The sequence below is a fragment of the Hakea prostrata genome, chromosome 4 (assembly GCF_041222555.1).
Source record: "Hakea prostrata isolate BN-2017 chromosome 4, UWA_Hpros_2, whole genome shotgun sequence".
NCBI classification, from domain to species: Eukaryota; Viridiplantae; Streptophyta; class Magnoliopsida; order Proteales; family Proteaceae; genus Hakea; species Hakea prostrata.
The window spans coordinates 3,459,779-3,480,480 of record NC_142603.1 but is presented as its reverse complement, the minus strand read 5'-3'; the positions used below and the strand labels follow the sequence as shown (position 1 = coordinate 3,480,480).

Genomic DNA, 20,702 nt, shown 5'->3' with positions numbered 1-20,702 from the left:
TTACCAGACTGCTAGTCCTTTTTTTTCCCTTCACCACTAGCTGCGGTCACATCACCTGAATTTACATATTCCCTTTCACATTTGATATAACTTTTTAGTTAAATCTTCAAATTCATTTACTCTTTACCGTCAGGTGGTGGAATTCTTTCTTTTCTTCTTCTTGTTAGTTCATCAAAAGGTGGACTTGGACTTATCTGGTAATTGTTTCCAAATTAGAAAATGGGCAAAAATATTGCTATCCCAAGGAATTAAAAAAAAAAAAAATACAAATTTTTTTTTTTTTTTTTTTCTCCCCCCGGGGGGGGGGGTGGCCCTTTTCCCCCCCCTTTTTTGGTTTTTTAATATTTCCCCTTTTTTTTTGTGGGGGAAGGGGGGTTTCCCAAAAAGAAAAAAATAAATAAAACAAGAAGACATGTGGGTGATATTGTCCACAATGTTCACAAGAGACCCATGGGAGTTGAGACATGAGAGCATAGGATGCTAATACTTTCCCCCAATGAGTGATCAAATCCCCTTGGTGTCTACAGCCAATAAACCTTCACAAATGCTGGAGGCCTTTCCGTCAATTGGTGAAGAGAGAGAAAAGAAGTGAGACAACACTAGATCCATATTCACTTGATAATTACCATCTTTCTCATATGCTGAATTAATTTTTGTAACCCCTAAATGGTTAGCTTTTTCAATTTCTTATTATTATCTTAATTTAAGTAATCAGTTATTCTCTCTTTCAAAACTTACTAAAATAAGAGAAAAAATAAATACTGATTTTTCACTACAATGGAAGCAGGGGAAAATAAATATTTGATTACAATACAACTTTACTCTACAAAAAGTGCAAAATTATAACATTAATTTACAATTAATTGTAATAAACTAATAAAAAGAATGTCAAAAATCACCTAATATGTAAATTAAAATATATAACACATTAAAAATAAAGTACTTGGATAATCATTAATACATGAAAAATAAAAAATCTAATTTAATTCATATTATTGTGTAATTAGAAAAAAATTTACCTTAACATTTTGTTTTTTACATGTTCATAATATTTCAATACCTCCAGTATCTCAAGCTTATTCTTTAAAAAAAGATAGGTAGAGAACCATAACCATAAAAAATGACAATAACCACAAATATTCTGAGTTATCTTATGCAAATTTTACACAATTATTTATTGCTCTCAATCATGCATAATATGTGAATGAACAATCTAGTTTTAATTCACTAGAAGAAAAATAAAACCAAAATACTCTTAAAACACCTCATGTGATTTATATTTTTAATAAATATCACAAATTTAAAATAATTATTTTATTTCATTTTCATTCACTCTTCACGTTTTAGTCCAACTGAAATGAATTTACCTGGTCGAGAGCTACTCCAACCTAATTTTCACAAATATTACCAAAAGTTCAAACTCCACATAAATTATAGACAAAGTACTATGAGATCTATTAGTAATTGTGCACAGTCTGATTATTTCTCCACGCTAAATATATAAATATATATATATCTACCTAGCTATATATATATATATTTATATATATATATTTTTTTTTTTTTTTTTTTTTTTTTGGATACATTACATGCCTCCTTTATCTGACAATTTTTCCTGCACCCTGCTAAAAAGATGGAAACCGATCTAAACTGTATAACATTGGTGCAAATTCCTAATTGATGAATTAGCCAGTCCATCTGTTGAGCTGCTGTAAGAAATCCATCGTCCCTGCAAAGAGAGAGAGGGAGGAAAACTCCACTGTTCCCTAACGGAACTCGAGTGTATTTTGATAAAAATACTCTGTGAAAGATTGACGGAACACTGGAGAAAATGGCCCAAAAATCCAAATTAGACCAGAAATTTTCATCTAGCTTATTTGCAAGTTCTGGTAAATCTAAGGCACCTAAACCAATACTAGAACACTAGAGAGATCAGAAAGCTGCAGCTAAATTTATCTAGTTTCAACAATGCTTCCAGAATAAAGCAAATTGAGACTAGAAGAAAATCCTAACACAAAATGCAGAAGAAGAGAAAGAAGAGAAAGAAATAAATAGAAGATGACGGAACTGCAGATTCAAATAGGGGTTTTGAACTCAAAGAGCAGGATGATTCTTAGTTTGAAGTCACCTCGAAGTTAATTTCCCCTTGTAGATCGAATCTGCAACCATAAGATACACCATTTTAAGTTCAAGCAATTTCCAGAGCAGTGATGTACCATTCTTGGTTACAATTCATTTAAGTTCAAGCAATTTCCATTAGCACCTCAAGACAGTAATCCCGAAAGTAGGTTCTTCTTCTCTTATGCGATTTCAGTCCTCCTTTCTTCTCATTCTTCACCTTGTTTGGCTCTTGATCCTTAGATTCCTCCTTTACTTTATTCTCTTCTTCTGGGTTCTTTGCTTCTCCACCTTCATTAGTCTTCTTCTTGCTTCAGAGTTTCTTCTCTCCCTGAAAATTACAATAATTACATTATGGTTGCAGGTGAGAACTTTTAAGAACTACAATCAAAAGTAGTTCATGCTCTCCTCGTAGGGAATAAAAGAAAATAGGGTTTATTACCTCGCACATTTTTATTTTCTCCCCGTTGTATTGTCCATCCCTGAAAACATGCAGAAAGCTATACTAGGTTCACAAGGTAAGCTATAGGTTTTCTCCAAATAAAGGAGAAAAAATGAAAAAGAGGGGGGGGGGGAGGACTTTTTTTGATAGCAAGAGAAAAAAAGGGGAGATAAGCTTTAGGCCCTCTCACTATTGTCTATCACTCCATTGAAATCATCAGATCAAATCAAAGTAGGGATAAACAGACTTGAAGATGGTAGTCCACTAAGCAGGACTGGAGGGTGCTTTGAATATCAAATTATGGAAAGGTATTCTCAGGGAATCCAGAATTCAAGAATTAAGAAACTCAAGAAAGGAGAAAAGTGGGGATGAGGAACTGCTGATCTTTAAGATTGAATTCTTCATGACCTTGTATTCTAGTATGCATGCATGTGGATTTGATGATGGGTGTAATGATGAGCACATTTATGTGTGAAACCTTAGGACATAAAGCACACATTTTACACACTTAAAATAGAGCTACCTAGGGTTTTTTTTGTCATGTTTGCAGGTTTTACGATTTATTTGGAATGTACAAGATATCTTGGACAATTGGGTGTGATACATGCAATTTTACACATATAGAGATCCAATTTAATTTCTCAATTGAGAAGAGGGCTCAATTCTAAGCATGATGGGACAAAAGTGGATCAAAATGCATCAATCATTCCAAGAAAACTTTCGGATGCAATACATGCAATTTTGCACATAAAAATGTCCAATTTAATTTCTCAATTGCGAAGAGGGTGCAATTCTAAACATAATGAGACGAAAGTGGATTGAATACATCCATCATCCTAAGGAAACTATTTACAAACATAGTTAAGGTTTTTTTTTTTTGGGACAAAAATTCCAAGTGTACAAATAGGGCCCACAAAGTAGTCAAATATTAACACTCCCTTCCACTTTTTTCATTTTTTCAAATAAAATAAAAAGATTTCATAAAATCTTATGAAAATATGGAAAAACTGAAAGGAGGTCCTAATCTTTGCCTACCTTATAGGCCACATTGGTACACTTGAAATTTTTTTTTGTTTTTCCTCCAAAATAAAAATAACCCTAAGCCCTTACTCATAAGTAGTTTCCTTGTGATAATTAATAACCCAGACTTGCATTCGGATTCACTTTCGTCCTATCATGCTTAGAATTTGGCCCTCCGCAATTGAGAAATTAAACTGAACATCTTTATGTGTAAATTGCATGTATTGCACCCAACAGTCCAAAATATCTTTGTATGGTCCAAAGAATTCCTATAACTTGCAAACACGACAAAAAATCAACGTCTCTCTTCCCTTATTTCGCCTTTTTGTCTTTTACCACCCTCCCTTTTTCTTTTCTACATTATTTTATTTTTTTATTTACCACGTTTCTACCTTCTCTTTTTTTCCCTCACAAATCTAATTTTCAGTTCTCTATATTTTTATTTGGAGTAAATCTAGTAGAAAAGTTGTGAGAATGCCTTGGCAAAACATTCATATATATATATATTTATCATTAAATTTAGTCAACTAAATCTGAACCATCCAAATAACCTAAACTTTATCCCCTTACTTATTCCTTACTTCCTATCACCGGTTGCTGTTCCTCTTTTTCATTAACGGATAAAAGTTGAAACCTCCACTCACTGGTTTCTCCCAGTGAGGTAGATGAAGGGGCTTCAGAAGATAACTCCATAGAGGTTTGGATGTGACCACCTAAAACACAGGGCTGCAAATGAGCCACCTGACTCTTGCTGTCCTCTCCTCTCCTCTCACTTTTTTCTCCTCCTCTTCACCTTTTAATTCTCTATATTTATCTGTAATCTTCAAGTACAAATCAATAGTGTGTTTTCCTCCACATCACGTCAAGCTTCTTTCATATGTTTTCTAAGCACAAAATAGGGTACAACTATATATATCTGAAGTTCACACGGTCTTGGTTCCATTCAAGAGTTGTTGCACTTAGTCATCTTGGATGGAATGTGGACTATGATTTGGTATTTCATATTGGACTAGATCAAACTTCTGACTATTCCCTCTGAGAATCTTGTAAGTAGAGGTTAAAACTTTCAGTCATTAAAATAGCAACCGTTGACAGGAATTTGTACAAAATAAAAACTGTTGATAAGAAGTAACAAAATAGTGGGAGAAGATTTAGGTTATTTAATGGACGGTTCAAATTAGTTGACTAAATTGAATGGTAGATGCTTAGCAACGTTCTGCCAGGGTATTCTTACGGCCATCCTACTACAACCTACCCTTTTAATTTTCTTTCTCACCGCTCTCTTCCACTTGAATAGATTCCAATTTCCATACCTTTAATTTATTTTATTTCTTTTGCTTCTCTCTCTTTCCTAATTTCTTCTCTCGCCTTCCACTTCCCTTCTCTTGATTTTGTTTGTTTCTTCTTTGATTCAATATTCTCTTATTATTATTTTTCCCTCTTTCGATATCTTCTATCTCCCTTCCTACCCTCTATAAATACCTTTCCCTCTCTCTCACTTCAAAATCAACATTTTTTTTTTAAATCTTCTCTCTTTCAAATGCTTTTTGCTTTCAGTTTTATTTATACACAATGTTCAGGATTTAATTCGAACATTTTTTTTTAATGTAATTAGCTTCCTTTGTAGTTTCTTATTTTCCACTCAAACAAGTAGAATCCTTAGATTTATCATTTATCCATGCAAGTTCAATATTTTTTCCAATATTGTGAGATTTTGTTACATGATTCAACTTTCTCTAGGTCTAGCAATTTCATATTTGGTTTTGTCCGTATTTGGTTGATGAGGTTAGTAGAATTTCAAATCAACCAAGTGTTGGCTATTAAAGAATAAAGTTTCAAATAGCCTTCATCAGCCGTCTTCCCCCCCCCCCCCCCTTCTCCATTTCCTGCTTTTGTCTACCCATCATTCTTAATTTAGGACATTTACCTTCAGTTATTAAATTATTTCTTCCCTTTCCCCATGAATCTTTGATTAAATATACCTACAGTAGTGCCTTTCTCTCACTATAAACATATCTACTTAGGATCCATTGGGGAAGGGGAAAGAATAAAATAAAAGGCAGGAATTAACAACCACCCACCAAAAAAAAATGTACATAGAGAGGCACAACTGTATGCATCTCTAATCAAGTGGGGGAAGGGAAAGAATAACATAATAACAAAACATATTAAGAATGATGGGCAGACCAAAATAGAATTTGACAAATCACATGAAGAAAGTTTAACAGTTGAATGACACCGCGAACTTGAATTGAGAAAATCTAAGTATTAAACTCTTGAATGGAAAAGAAACAACTTAAATAAAGCTTATTACATTAAAATAAACAATAAAAAAACATTCAAATTAAGCCTTAGGCAATGTCTAAAGTGAATAGTTTTTCCAAAATGAGACAGGTGAAGGGTATTCTTTAAGGAATGGTAGGAAGGGAGAAAATATAAAAAGAAAATGAATAATAAGATACGAGAGTAAACAAGAGAAAAAGTAAAGTAAAATGAATAAAAATGGAGAAAGAGTACATAGAAAAGAAGGCAGAGGGAAGGTAGATTAAGTGGAAGGTAAAAGGAGGGAAAGAAATAAAAAAGATGAAGGGAAACACTTGTTGGCCAAATTGATAGTAAATCAGGAGAAACAGATATTATCAGGATGAATTACAAGACAACAATCAAATGAATATATCAATACTAATTAACATGAGAACTAAAATACACTAAAAAATAGGAACTTGAACCGGAAGAAGTAAAGAAGAAGAATCGTCGAGGCACGATAGACGCTTTCCTTAAAACAGATTCGTTCCCCTCCGATGTGTGCTTGAGGAACTAATGGATGTCTATCTCCCAGGATACAACGACGAACTTGACATGTGCCTTCCTTCTTTCACCGCAATATTCAAAATATGAAAGACAACTCAAACCGTTGACAAAACTCACAAAACGGTAAGAAGACCCTTAAAGCACACTTAGTACTCTTCTTAAATCATAAAAGAAAACCAAAAACAACACCCAAATTCATCATGGGGGGACCCTATTTATAGAGGAGGTCTAAGTCTCATTAACTAGCTTGATAAATGAAAAGCCATATTCACTTGCAACAAAACTTAATGAATTAAGTTTTAGGAAATGAAAAGCTTTAGACATTAATAAACAAGCTAGGGAAATGAGAAGTTTTTTGGGAAATCTAGTCCCAAACCCTCCATTAACTATGCTAGGAAAATGAGAGGTTTGTTTGTTAGGAAATAAAAGGTCTCATAACCCTCCATTCATTAACTCTCCTTAAGAAATGAACCACCAAATAGTCCATAGGTATTCCATGCACTTATTTCCACAAACTCTCCATAATGAACGATTTTCATTCACATTCACTCATGTTCAAAGAACGTATTCTAACAATTCCCCACATGAATAAAAATGGCAATGAAAATCAAAATAAACGACGACCCGACATGGTGATAGAATTCCACGGTGAAAGCCTGCCTAGGATAGGTAGGTTTTGCCTTTGAACCTTCCCTTGTGAAAGTAAATTTACTTTACTGGCTAAACAGTAGATGCGATGTCCTTGAACTATTTTGCCATTTGTGTAAATGATGATATACTCCACACAGACATTCCCCTGACACAATTATAGTTCTCATGGTTATATCCATTTTTGGCCGTGGACATCGTCCTGATTCTGCGAGAGTTTCTAGAGAATTAAGCCCTCACAATTCTCCTTTGGAGCGGCCCCTCTTCTCTCTCACATAGGTGATTTCTTACTTAAGAGTAACCCGCATTACTCCGCTTGGATCCAACGTTTTTTCCAAAGCGTAAGAATCATTAAAAGCATAAGCTTAACCTATTCTTTACAGGTATCACTTGTTTTCATCATAGAAACGGGTAGAGGATTAACCCCCACAGTGATTTCACTCGGTCATTACAGTTTAGTTGTCTTATTGAACCTAGATCTTAGGATCTCCAGTCAACTAGGTTAGGCTTCCATTGTAATTAACCTATGCTCATGGGCTTGAGTCCCATTCCCTTCGATGATTGTTCAACTTGATCTCTATTCAACCCTTTGGTTAGCGGATCCACAAGATTTTCTTTTGACCTTACATAATCAATTGTTATGACTCCAGTCGAGATCAAGTGTCTAATGGTATTATGTTGACGACGTATGTGTCTTGATTTTACCATTATACATCACATTTAGTGCTCTCCCAATAGCTGCTTGGCTATCACAATGTATACATATAGCAGGCACAGGCTTTGGCCATTCTAGAATATCCTCTAAGAAGTTCCATAGCCATTCGACCTCCCACATTTATCCAAGGCTACAAACTCAGATTCCATTGTGAATCTGATTAATACTGTTTGTTTAAAGGATTTCCACGAGACAATTGCACCTCTTAAAGTGAATACATACCCGCTAGTAGCTTTAGATTCTTGTATATCAGATATCCAACTTGCATCTGAGTATCCTTCTAATACTGTAGGCTCTCTAATATAGTGTAATCCATAATTACAAGTATGCTTTAAGTATCTAAGTAACCTAACAATAGCTTTCCAATGATTAGCTCCAGGGTTACTCATAAATCTACTTAAGCTACTCACAACAAAGCAATATCAGGCCGTGTATAACTCATTATGTACATTAGGCTACCTATTATTCTAGCATATTCTACTTGAGATACAATGTCTCCTCAATTCTTGGACAAATATTGATTTAAATCAATTGGAGTTCTGGACACACCAAATCACCCTTGTTGAACTTTTCAAGCATCTTGTCCACATAGTGTGACTAACTCAATAGGAGACCATCAGCTATTTGATGAATCTTAATTCCCAAAATCACATCAGCCAATCCCATATCTTTCATGTCAAATCTTGAACTTAACATGTTTTTGGTTGAATTGATCATTTGTTCATTGCTACCAACAATTAATATGTCATCTACATATAGACAAAGAATGACATCCATTATCCATGGTCTTAACATATACACACTTGTCACACTCATTGATCTTAAAACCATTTGACATCATAACGTTGTCAAATTTTGAGTGCCACTATTTTGGTGCTTGTTTAAGTCCATACAAGGACTTCACCTACTTCCACACTTTCTTTTTTTGTTTGGGAGAAATACAACCCTCGAGTTGTTCCATGTATATTTCTTCCTCTAAGGTCTCCATTGAGAAAGGCCGTCTTCACGTCCATTTGATGGACTTCTAGACCTCGCAAGGCAGCAATTGCTAATATGATCCTTATAGATGTTAGTCTTGTCACAGGAGAATAAGTATCAAAGTAATCATGACCTTCTCGTTGCTTGTAACCCTTTATTACAAGTCTAGCCTTATACTTATCAATTGTTCCATATTTTCCATTTGAAAATCCACTTAGAGCCTAATGGTTTACTTCCTGGAGGAAGGTCCACTAGCTCCCAAGTATGATTTTACATAATGGAATCAATTTCAATCTTTATGGTTTCTTTCCATAAAGGACCCTCGGTTGAGCTCATAGCTTCTTTATATGTTTGAGGTTCAGCTTCTAACAAGTCGAAAAATTTGGCCCAAAAGATTTTTCTATTCTTGCCCTTTTGCTTCTTTTAGGCTCTACCACTATCCCTTCTAATTCACAGTAAAAATCTTGAACCGAATCATTACTTTCATTAGCCTCAGTTGTTTGTTTAGACAAACCTGAACCATCTTCTTTGGAGTTACAAAGAAATACATGTTCAATGGACGAAGCATTCCTTGATTCCATTATCGTATTCTTATGAATCTTGGGGTTTTTAGATTCATACCCAAGAAATCAATAAGCATTGTTATTTTGAGCATAGCCAATGAAAATACAATCAACCGTTTTAGGACCTATTTTCATTCTCTTAGGTGTTGGAGCCAACACCTTGGCAAGACACCCCCACACTTTCAAGTAGTTGTAGGAAGGTTTTCTTCTTTTCCACAATTCATAAGGTGTTTTATCCTCTTTCTTTCGAGGAACCTTATTCAAAAGGTAGTTAGCCGTTAAAATGGCTTCCCCCCACAAATTCTATGGCAATCCAGAACTTATCAACATTGAATTCATTATTTCTTTCAATGTACGATTTTTGCGTTCAGCTACTCCATTAGATTTAGGAGTATAAAGAGGTGTGACTTTCATGAATAATACCATGTAGTGCACAAAATTCACTAAATAGTTCTACATATTCACCACCACAGTCACTTCTCACCATCTTAATCTTCTTATTAAGTTGGTTTTCAACTTCTTGCTTATACAAACCAAATTTCTGTGTAGCCTCATCTTTGCTCTTAAGCAAATATACATAGCAATATTTCATGCTATCATCGATGAAAGTGATAAAATATTTGTTACCCCCTCAGGTTTGAACAAATTTCAAATCACAAATATCACTATGAATTAAATCAAGTAGTTCAATATTCCTTTTAATGGTTTGGAATGATGATTTAGTTAGTTTGGCCTCTATACAAATTTCACATTTATGCTTGGGATCAATGTTAAATGAGGGTATGTGGTCCATGTTAATTAACTACGTAGAGTATCAAAATTAACATGACCTAGTCTACCATGCCACAAGTTAGAAGACTCAAGCATATAAGAGGAAGACTTTTCTTTATCATTGATGGGTTTTGACTTGATAACCATTACATTCATTTTCAGCATCCCATCTTTTACATACCCTTTCCCAACATAAACACCTTGTTTGGTCAAAACTAACTTTTCAGATTCAAAAACCATTTTGAATCCATGTTGACTCAGAAGTGTTCCAAAGATCAGAATTCTTTCGGATGTCAGGCACATAAAGGACATTTCGCAACTTCACTTCCTTGCTTGATGTCATCCTTATGAACACAGTTCCTTGAACCTTGATTTCAGAAGTTGCAGAATTTCCCATAAATAAATTTTCTCCATTATTCACAGGTGTGAAACCAGAGAAAGTAGATCGATTACAACAAACATGGCGTGGCACTCCAATGTCCAGCCACCATTCCTTTGGATTTGAGTCTATCAAGTTGACTTCAGATACCACCGCGAAGAGACTCATATCAGACAATTCATATGTGGCATTGTCAACCAAGTTGGTCTCTTTCTTCTTTGATCCTTTTTGGAATCTACAATTTGCCAATTTATGACCCATCTTGTCACAATTAAAACATTTTCCTTGAAACATTGGTTTCTTAGAGATTCCACCTTTAGGTCCCATATTGAAACCCGACTTGTGTTTACCTTTCTTATTCTTGGAGCTTTCATCACGCTCCACCACATTTGCCTTGGCAACAACAAGGTTGGAGAACTTCCTCTCCGAGCCTTTATTGTCTTCTTCTATGCAAAGTCTAACAATTAGATCTTCAACATTCATCTCTTTCCTTTTGTGCTTCAAATAGTTCTTGAAGTCTTTCCATGCAGGGGGTAGCTTTTCAATGATTGCAGCTATTTGGAAAGACTCACTCATGGTAATTCCTTCAGCATGAATTTCATGGATGATTGTTTGGAGTTCTTGAACTTGACTCATCACCAAGGTTTAAAGTATCCCACGATACTATACGATACTAGCCAATACGTATCCATATTTGACCCAACCGATACGATACATCTCAATACATCTCTCCATTGAATTACACTAAAATACATTAGCCAGAGCGATACAATACTCGATACAGGACGATACGTCTCTTAAAATCACCTGACCGATACAATACTCGATACCAATACTTTAAACCTTGCTCATCACAGTCTTTGAGTCTATCACCTTGAAATTCAAGAACTGACCCACAAGAAACTTTTTAGCACTAGCATCCTCAAATTTGTACTTACGGTCCAAGGACTCCCAAAGTTCCTTGGCAGAACCCTTTGGACTATACACGCTATAGAGTGCATCAGTTAAGCCATTCAGAACATAGTTCCGGCATAGGAAATCAGATGGTTTCCATGAGTCCACCGTTTGAGCATTTGAACCCTCCTTACCATCAGTGGGAGGATCCTCTTTTAAGAATCTCGCAAGATTCAAAGTTGTTAAATAAAATAACATCTTTTGTTGCCAAGTTTTGAAGTTTAGTCCTCCAAACTTTTCAGGTTTCTCATGGTGATTCATTGGAATAGAGACCGATTGAGTCATGGCCGTAGGAGCCTTCACATTCGTGTTATCTCCCATACTTCAACCTGAACAAAATCTGTTTTAAGATTGTTGGCCAAATTGATAGTAAATCAAGAGAAACATATATTATCTCTAGAAACTCTCATAGAACAAGGACGATGTCCACGGCCAAAATGGACATAACCATAAGAACTGTAATTGTGTCAGGGGAATGTCTGTGTGGAGTATATCATCATTTACACAAATGGCAGAATAGTTCAAGGATATCGCATCTACTGTTTAGCCGGTAAAGTAAATATACTTTCACAAGGGAAGGTTCAAAGGCAAAACCTACCTATCCTAGGCAGGCTTTCACCGTGGAATTCTATCACCATGTCGGGTCGTTGTTTATTTTAATTTTTGTTATCATTTTCATTCATGTGGGGGATTGTTGGAATATGCTCTTTGAGCATGAGTGAATGTGAATGAAAATCATTCATTATGGAGAGTTTGTGGAAATAAGTGCATGGAATACCTATGGACTATTTGGTGGTTCATTTCTCAAGGAGAGTTAATGAATGGAGGGTTATGAGACCTTTTATTTCCTAGCAAACAAACCTCTCATTTCCCTAGCATAGTTAATGGAGGGTTTGGGACTTGATTTCCCAAGAAACTTCTCATTTCCCTAGCTTGTTTATTAATGTCTAAAGCTTTTCATTTCCTAAAACTTAATTCATTAAATTTGGTTGTAAGTTAATATGGCTTTTCATTTATCAAGCTAGTTAATGAGACTTAGACCTCCTCTATAAATAGGGATCCCCCCTTGATGAATTTGGGTGTTGTTTTGAGTTTTCTTTTATGATTTAAGAAGAGTACTAAGTGTGCTTTAAGGGTCTTCTTACCGTTTTGTGAGTTTTGTCAATGGTTTGAGTTGTCTTTCGTATTTTGAATCTTGCGGTGATAGAAGGAAGGCACATGTCAAGTTCGTCATTATGGTCTACTTTGTGCTAAGTACACTGTTGTTTGTCGTTGTATCCTGGGAGACAGACATCCATTAGTTCCTCGAACACACATCGGAGGGGAAGAATCTATTTTAAGGAAAGCGTTTGTCGCGCCTCAACGATTCTTCTTCTTTACTCTTCTTGCTTCCGGTTCAGGTTCCTTTTTTTGGGTGTATTTCAATTCTCATGTTAATTAATATTGATATATTCATTTGATTGTTGTCTTCTAATTCATCTTGATAATATATGTTTCTCCTGATTTACTATCAATTTGGCCAACAACACTGAGATAGAATAAGTGGAAAGAGAGAGTAAGGAAAGAAAAATAAAGAAATAGAACTGAAAATTAAAATTAGATTCAAGAGGAAAGAAAGAGAAGAAGGGAAGATGGTGGTAGATGTGGGGGAAGAAAAAAAATGAAATTGGAAAGAGAGAGAGAGAAGGTAAAAGAAAAATACCTCAAGAGGCTCAAATATTGTGCTCAAATCAAATAGAATAAAATAAAATAAAAGGTTTAAAAAATCTTAAGATAATGCGGAAGAATTGGAAGGAGATCAACTCATATAAGAAGAGAAAATCACAATCCTGGACGGCTTGTGGATCAAATGCCTACACTTAGCACTCCCTCTCTTTTTAAAAAACAAAAACACAGATGTATCTATACCCATAATCATAAATAACTATCTTGCTGCTGAAAATACACTTGGAAAGACTTGATCGGCTTCAGGCTTGCATTCTGGTCCACTTTCGGTCCTTTATTTATTTTCAACTTGAAATGAGTAGTTACATCTCAGGTGCCAAAACAAATTTATGCATCTCACCCACTCTGCTTTGAAATGAACCCTCATCACAATTACGAAAAGAAATTGGACCACTTTATGTGTAAATTTGCAGATATCCCGTGTGATACTTCACAACATCCTCTTAAGCTCAAAAAAATTCCAAAAACGTATGATTAACAACTAAGATACGAGCTAGCTCTACTCTAAAGTGTGTAAAATGCATGCTACACACCTTAAGATTTCAAACATAAATGTGACTATCATGTAGGTTGAATCCACAACCACAACCAGATCCTAGAAATTACTCACCAAGAACATAATAAAACACCTTGAATATGAGTAACCAAGGATCCCAAGCCTCTTGGATGTCACCAAAAGCTACCAATCTAATCTTTACTCAAATAGAAAATTCATAGAGAAGCTGCAAAGCTGAAAACCAATTTGGCAATTATTTTTTCATCCCATCAATCTTTTTTCTCTTTTTTTGGGAGGGTGGGGACCGGGGGGGGGGGTGTTTGACAGCTATCAGACTTACAATGAAAATTGGTCTTTAGAGTGAGACTTAAATAGCTGCTGGACTTATAAACTCCTATCTAAAACAAACTTGGACACTTCAAGACACTACAGATCTCTAAATCATGTTAAATAAATAACCTGAAGATTTTTCTCCCATTGACTTGGCAGGATTTACAAATTAGAAGCCTAACTGAAAAATAGAAGACTAAGAGATAAACCAAGGATAGAAAATTCTTCTATTACTATAATTACAGCTCGGACGCAAGCCCAAGAGTTCTAATTTGGTGCTGAACCTGCATCGATTACTCTAGATCTTGTACCATTTTTTTTACACATACTAGTTTAATCTATCTCACATTGCAGACACCAAAGAGTTATAAAAATGCATATATAGATCTACAAAGACTGGTTCCAAGAGTCCTCCAGGCAATTGGTTCATGAGTTATATGAACCAAAGCCAACCATGCAGAAATCAAGATTCTGCAATCAAAGCACTAGATCGCAATGCCAATAACTTCTTTTTAATCATGGCATGGTTACTCCAAGTTAGTGACCCCACCATTTCACCTGGTCTCATGTCCAGGTCCACTGTAGAAGAAATATGGCTTGTATCCTTATCTAGATATTGTTAATCCTTTTTTTTCAAAATAGAAACCTTAGCAGGAATATTGTTGCCAATCATCATCAACCCCAATACTAAAATTACCACCAAAATAAAGTGCCATGACTTACCAACCATAAATTGTTTCGCCTTTTAAGCGGCATAGTCATGCAACTCACTACAACCTAACTTATAGTGGTTCCTTTTCCCAACACAATGCAATGCTTCAGGTAGATTTCTGCAAATTGACTATTCCAAAATAGTATCATGCAGGAAAGCCTTAAGAACTAACCTTACAATGCCTCATAGGATCTTCCAACTAATCTGTCCATAAAAGAAGGATTGAGAAATAACACAAATTCCAACATCATCAGGACAAAATGCCCACTTCATAGCATAGCAGAATTATAACCAATGTCATCATAAGGCCCAAAGTTACACCAATTACTAAATGTCAAAATACTGTAGGCATTACATTCAAGCAATGATCAAATTGAGGAGCCACTGATAAGAATAACTTGATTGAATATCATCTTTCATCCTTAATGGCTGCAAGCCTATAAATCTTTTCCAGTGGACATGAACATGAGACCAGATGAAATCATAGGGTCAAGGGCAAGAAGCAGCCATGCCATGAATAGGAAGCTATTAGCCCTGCAAACTTGTGCTTTGATATTTTGGATTATAAACTAGAAACAGAGAATTCAACAAAATATCAAACTTGATCAATTCCAAAAAGAGAGCCTGGTCAAGTATTCTGATCTTCTGAATCATTGACACCCCAAGAAAGCTGTACAAGACACCACTAGTTATCCATAATTAACAACCGAACTTTAAAATTTTACAATTTATTTCTTTGAAGTCAAAATCACATTTTCCCTTTACATCCTCCGTTTTAGATGATCTAGAACCTGAAAACGAAAGCAACTTTCTTGCAATTTGCCCCTCAACCTAAAGTAATAAAGTCATATTAATGTAGAATCAGCCCCCAACTAGGAACTAATCCCACAGCAAGACCACTAAGATAACACTAGTAGCAGATCTCAGCAGTTGAACAAGGATGCCAACCACCAAATTAGATCTTCAAATGGATCACAGATTGCGGTAGGTTCAAGACACAGATTTCTTGAAAGGCATCTCACATCTCAACTGAATCCCAGCTTCATGAAGAAAATTTCAAATTTTGATTATCTGACTCATTCCCAGCTGATGTCTCACAACTATAATTAAAAGAAAACTCAATAGAAGTCCTCTATCCAGGAAACTAAATCTAACTAGCCTCCTAATTTCACTACATATGAACTAGTAAAACCAAAATACAAACAAATCTCAATAGCAATTTACTTGATATGAAAATAAAACTAATTATAACAGCCGTAGAGTCTTACTATGTATTGGCAGTCAAGTCTTCAATTTATATTTACTAGTCAGCTGATTGTGGGGCACTTTGATTGTGAAATCTCCTACAAGCGAAGCTGCATGGTAATGCATAATCTTCTGGTATTAAACTGCCCAATATATAAAATAGGATAGAAAAATATCTCCTTAATCAATATATTTTAGTTCTAAAAGTAAATCCCCTTTTATGCTGCTAGATGGTACCTCTTAGCCTAATCCAACATAACAGGGTCGACTACATGGATTCAAACAAAACTTCGTAAGATATTCAGGATTCTAACTCAAAAGGGGAAAGAAAAGATTAGAAAAGAAGCATAGGGAAAAAGAAGAGAGATGAAAAACAGAAAAAGAATATGACAAATAGGAGAGTAAAATATGATAGAATATAAGAGAATAGAGGAACAACCCAGCACATCAAGGTACACTCAGCTAAATATGGTCTGCTACATGGATACTTGCTCTTTCAGAATGTACAACAGTACCCCTGGAAACCTAGTAGCAGATATTATGACTTTCCAATAAGAACAATTTATTGAATAACTAAAGATGCACAAGTTGCACAGCTATAAGAGAGGAACAATGATAATCAGATGAAAAAACAAAACACTTAAAGACATTAAATTAGCTCATCCAGAAAACTTTTCATCTCTGATCCATTAGTGATAGTTTCACAAACAATGAGCGGCATAGCATAAAAAAACAACTCAATACCTTGGTGTGGCCAGCAGTTAGGATAGAAAAAAATAGAGCCAATTAATTTGTTGAAGAACAAAGTGAATTCACAATAAAGATTCTAGTAATCCTAACTCAACTGCTTGTAACAACTGCAAGGCAATGCTTTAGTTCAACACAATTCTCATGCATCAAAATTGAACATACTTTTGCTTTAAAAATCAATCTTCAATCTGACAAACTGTAGCTTGACAGTTGATCAAGAACATCTAATGCAGAAGTTAGCTAAAAGATTCAATATGTTGTAGGTTTCCTTTGATATAATTAGGCTCTTTAATCTCTTTTTCTATGATAAATAACCATTCAGTCTTGCCATGCTATTTTTAAAAAACTAGTTAGAAAAATATTGGGGAAAAATGGAATGAAAGCTTACAACTTTAACAAGAATTGTAATACCAAGCGGGTCAATACAGCATAGTACCTACAGCAAGGGCAAAATATCAAGAGTATTTCCTCAAGAGTGTTACAATGGGAAAGATGTGTTGAAACATAGCATCGAAGTTTAATCTCTCTTTAGTACAGTTCAAATTTATGACTCTTTGACCTATAAAGATGTACTTGGTAATAATTCATGACAGCAGTTTTTCATTAAAATAAATCTATGTAAGCATATATCATGCATAGAACAATGGTATTACATCATTTATCACCATAAACTGTTAATTTTTGTTTGTGCCCATCCATTATTGAACATGTGCAGAATAACTACTTAAGTAGCGGTAAAATGGTAAAATTACCCAAAATTAGAACAAAACCTTGTTTTTCTTTCTCTTCAACCTCCATCTTGCTCCCATCTCCACATTAATAAATATTTTAGGGGTATCAAAACTAGCCCAAACCAATAAAAGCGAACCAAATCTATTTCTTGGTTTTTAATATATTATGACTAGCAGTAACCATATAATTATTGTTTATTATAATTTAATTTTCATAAACAAGAAATAAACATAAATATACATTATGCCACAAACAGCCTTAGTTACTCACCCAAAACTTTTCCAATCTGTTTAAGAGAGAGGCAGCAGTAAAGTTCTGAAAGATGAAACTGCCTATGTTTAAATGATTGGGCACTTACCTTATTGATATGTTCAAACTGTTCGTACTGATGATTACCCAGACCAAGAACACCGTGTGTGAGTTGCTGAAAGCAGGTGCCCCTTTCTTTCCCCTGAAGTGAAACACAAAATCTAACCCCATTATCATCTGAAAAACTTTAAGCAAACTGAGCCATAACAATCTGTAGCTTCTAGCTGATAGTTTTCCACTCTGTAAAAAATTTGTAAAAGTTTTTTCACCATCACTATAACTGCATTTTGAGTCTCTAAGGGCCTGTTTGGTTACATGAATCCAGAGATTTGAAATCTCTGGATTCACAAATGGGAGATTTATACCCGTTTGGTTGTGTGAATCTCTGGATTCATGAAATCTAGCAATTCACCTTTTTACACTAAAAATGTGAATCTGGAGATTAATGGGTATGAGGTGAAATCCAGAGATTTCATCCCTACTATAAAAGCATTAAACATTTGAACCATGACTCCATAAATATTTTTTTAGGATGAATCTACAAATTTCATTCCAAAGATTTAGGCTAACCAAACAATTAATTTTATGAACCATGACTCTATAGATTTTTTAAAATTTTCAGACTCAAGTAATTTGATCATCATGACTGAGGCAAACAAACTATTCCAACTACATTAAGGCTTTCAAATTACATGGCCCTACCAAAAAAAACAGAGCCTCTTTCTTCAATTTCTCTTCATGTTGATCATCATCAGCTACATAATCGTCCTAAAGCAAAAATGTTAATTTATAGCAATTAGATAAGAGCTGACTCAACCAAAGAAGGGATAATGCTTTCTTCATCACATACCAAGTTAACAATTTTGATAACTGCTTTCTCATATACGGCCTTGACTTCCTCTGCCAATGCCTGTCTTGAGAGAACTTAAAAGTTATTATTTTGATATAACCATCAACAGTCTCAGTATGGTACTTCCTCCTGCTGGAATCATAGTAGAAGTTTATAGACTTTTATTCCCTTTAGGGAAGGGTTGGAGGAAATTATAAGCTCCTAGCTGCGGATAATCAATCACATTGGAAGTACCAATGGACGAATCTGTATAAGGTAACAATATTAAACATTAGAGAACATCATCAAGAAGACTGAAGACATCAAAGAATCCTACATTTATCACAGGAAAACCACATGCATTCTGTCCTTTAATCAGTTCAAGTCAATGTGAAAAGGGAGGAAACTTTTCCACCGCAAAGGCTATACTACTTTATTGCATAACAATGGAGTTTGATGGTTATGAGATGTTTCAAACTTCTTTTTGGCCTTTAGAACTCATTCATCAAGCAGGAAAAGGGAAATAAACAATGTTAAGATGCAGATATTTCATACTTGGATGAAAAGGAAAGTGAATTTCGTGGAACATAAAATAGTAGTTGTAGTGCAGGCTGTGATAAACTAAAATCACCATGCATGCAACGATTCCTATCTTACAATACGAATCTTAACTAAAGGTAACTTTCGTCCAACTAAGAAAATGAAAACAATTATCTGGAAGTGAAAGCTGAATGTACCTTAGCGAATCCCTCCGCAGTGTCAGTTCAATTACCAAAAAGATCCTGAACTTAGTCTTGTTAGTCTTCCAATATTCGATTTCAACATCATCTTCTTCCAGTATGCACTTGAGAGCATCCACGGGCTTGCGATATCTGAAAGGAGAGGATGTTCACACAAGAGGATAAACAATCCAAGGAACACTCTGTAAGAGAAGTCTGAGAATGACGAGAATAGAATCACAAATTGGTCCAGATCCGATAGAAATACCAATAATCGATTTCAAAGTGCTTCTCAATTTCGAGTTGAAATCCATACTGAACAGTTCAGTTTTGTAAGGATGCTCTCGAATCAGTATGGATTCCAACTCGAAATTGAGAAGATATCATCAGATCGGGACCAATTTGTTATTCTATTCTTGTCATTCTCAGGGCTTCTCTTACAGTGTTCCGTGCATTGTTTACCCTCTTGTGCAAACATCCTTTGCTGTCAGATCTCCCAAGCCCTCGATGCTCCCAAGTCTCAAGTGTATAACTTCTTGTTAGGAAGAAGATGATGATGAAGTCGAACGGATATTTTTGGTATCACTTCCAGATAATTGTTTTCATTTTCATAGCTGAGCAGAAGGGCGAAAAGGGCGTCGCTAACTGACGTGAGATCTACCAAAAAAAAAAATTTGACGTGAGGAGACTCGGTCCCACCATCTGGCTGTAAGGTGTGTAAGATTCTGATCTGACGTTTGACGTTGGATCTCTCCTCGTACTCAGCATTGCTCAGTGGTGCTGGCTCACGGGACTATAGGATAATGAACGATACTCCAATGGTACGCAATTACATATTAGGGCACGTAGAGCTGGCACTTCCTTCGTAAGCCTTATAATTGTTTCATTTTTCAGGGATCATCTTTCTGCCTAGATGTGCTTTGGCACCGTGATGTCAGCCTCCTCCGTCAAGATCGGAAGGCCAAGAAGACTTCGAGTATAGATCACCTTCTCATCGAGGGAAAATTATATGTTCTTCTAATACTTTTTTATCACACTTTTTATGGGTCTAATATGAAATTTATTAAATGTCCTGCGTATAATTATTTTATCATACTCAAACGTGGATTCTACATAATATGTATAGCGAAAAAACATCAGAATATCACATAGTGCTCTTTCAACAGGAGGGATCCAGACTCAGAGATCTTGAGTGAACCTTTGGTCTTCCTTGTAGCTGGCTTGATGATGACTGAAAATAACATGTTTACCTAACCCTCTTTGTTATGCCAAAATTATTCTTGGCCTTCTTTTTATTGTGAAAAATATTTCAATAACTAAGAGTGTGAGTTTCATCCTAATATTCAAGTAGGACTGAAATTTTGATGAGGTAGCCCTACATTACGTCAAAGTTGAGTGCTTGAGCTAGACAACCTCAATCCGATCATCTTATAGAATAATTTTAGTAAATTTATAA

The 20,702-nt window shown here is 35.2% G+C and overlaps 1 protein-coding gene across 8 annotated transcripts; it reads right to left on the bottom strand.

Moving 5' to 3' along the window:
• Window positions 1-1,585: 1,585 nt before the first annotated feature.
• Window positions 1,586-19,620, bottom strand: LOC149017117 (uncharacterized). 8 transcript variants are annotated; one of them, XR_016172782.1, is made up of 7 exons: window positions 19,265-19,620; window positions 18,549-18,794; window positions 18,401-18,466; window positions 17,748-17,840; window positions 15,931-17,093; window positions 2,561-2,600; window positions 1,586-2,449 (listed from the first exon to the last, which is right to left on the bottom strand). XR_016172782.1 is itself a non-coding variant. In XM_089151439.1 (5 exons), exons 2-5 carry the CDS (start codon window positions 18,578-18,580, stop codon window positions 2,471-2,473), a joined length of 303 nt encoding a protein of 100 aa, XP_089007565.1. In that variant the 5' UTR covers window positions 18,581-18,794; window positions 19,265-19,620; the 3' UTR covers window positions 1,586-2,470. The 8 variants fall into 8 exon arrangements, 3 of the variants coding, with proteins under 3 accessions (XP_089007565.1, XP_089007566.1, XP_089007567.1); XR_016172781.1 differs by having other exon boundaries at window positions 15,931-17,840; XR_016172783.1 differs by lacking the exon at window positions 15,931-17,093.
• Window positions 19,621-20,702: the final 1,082 nt, after the last annotated feature.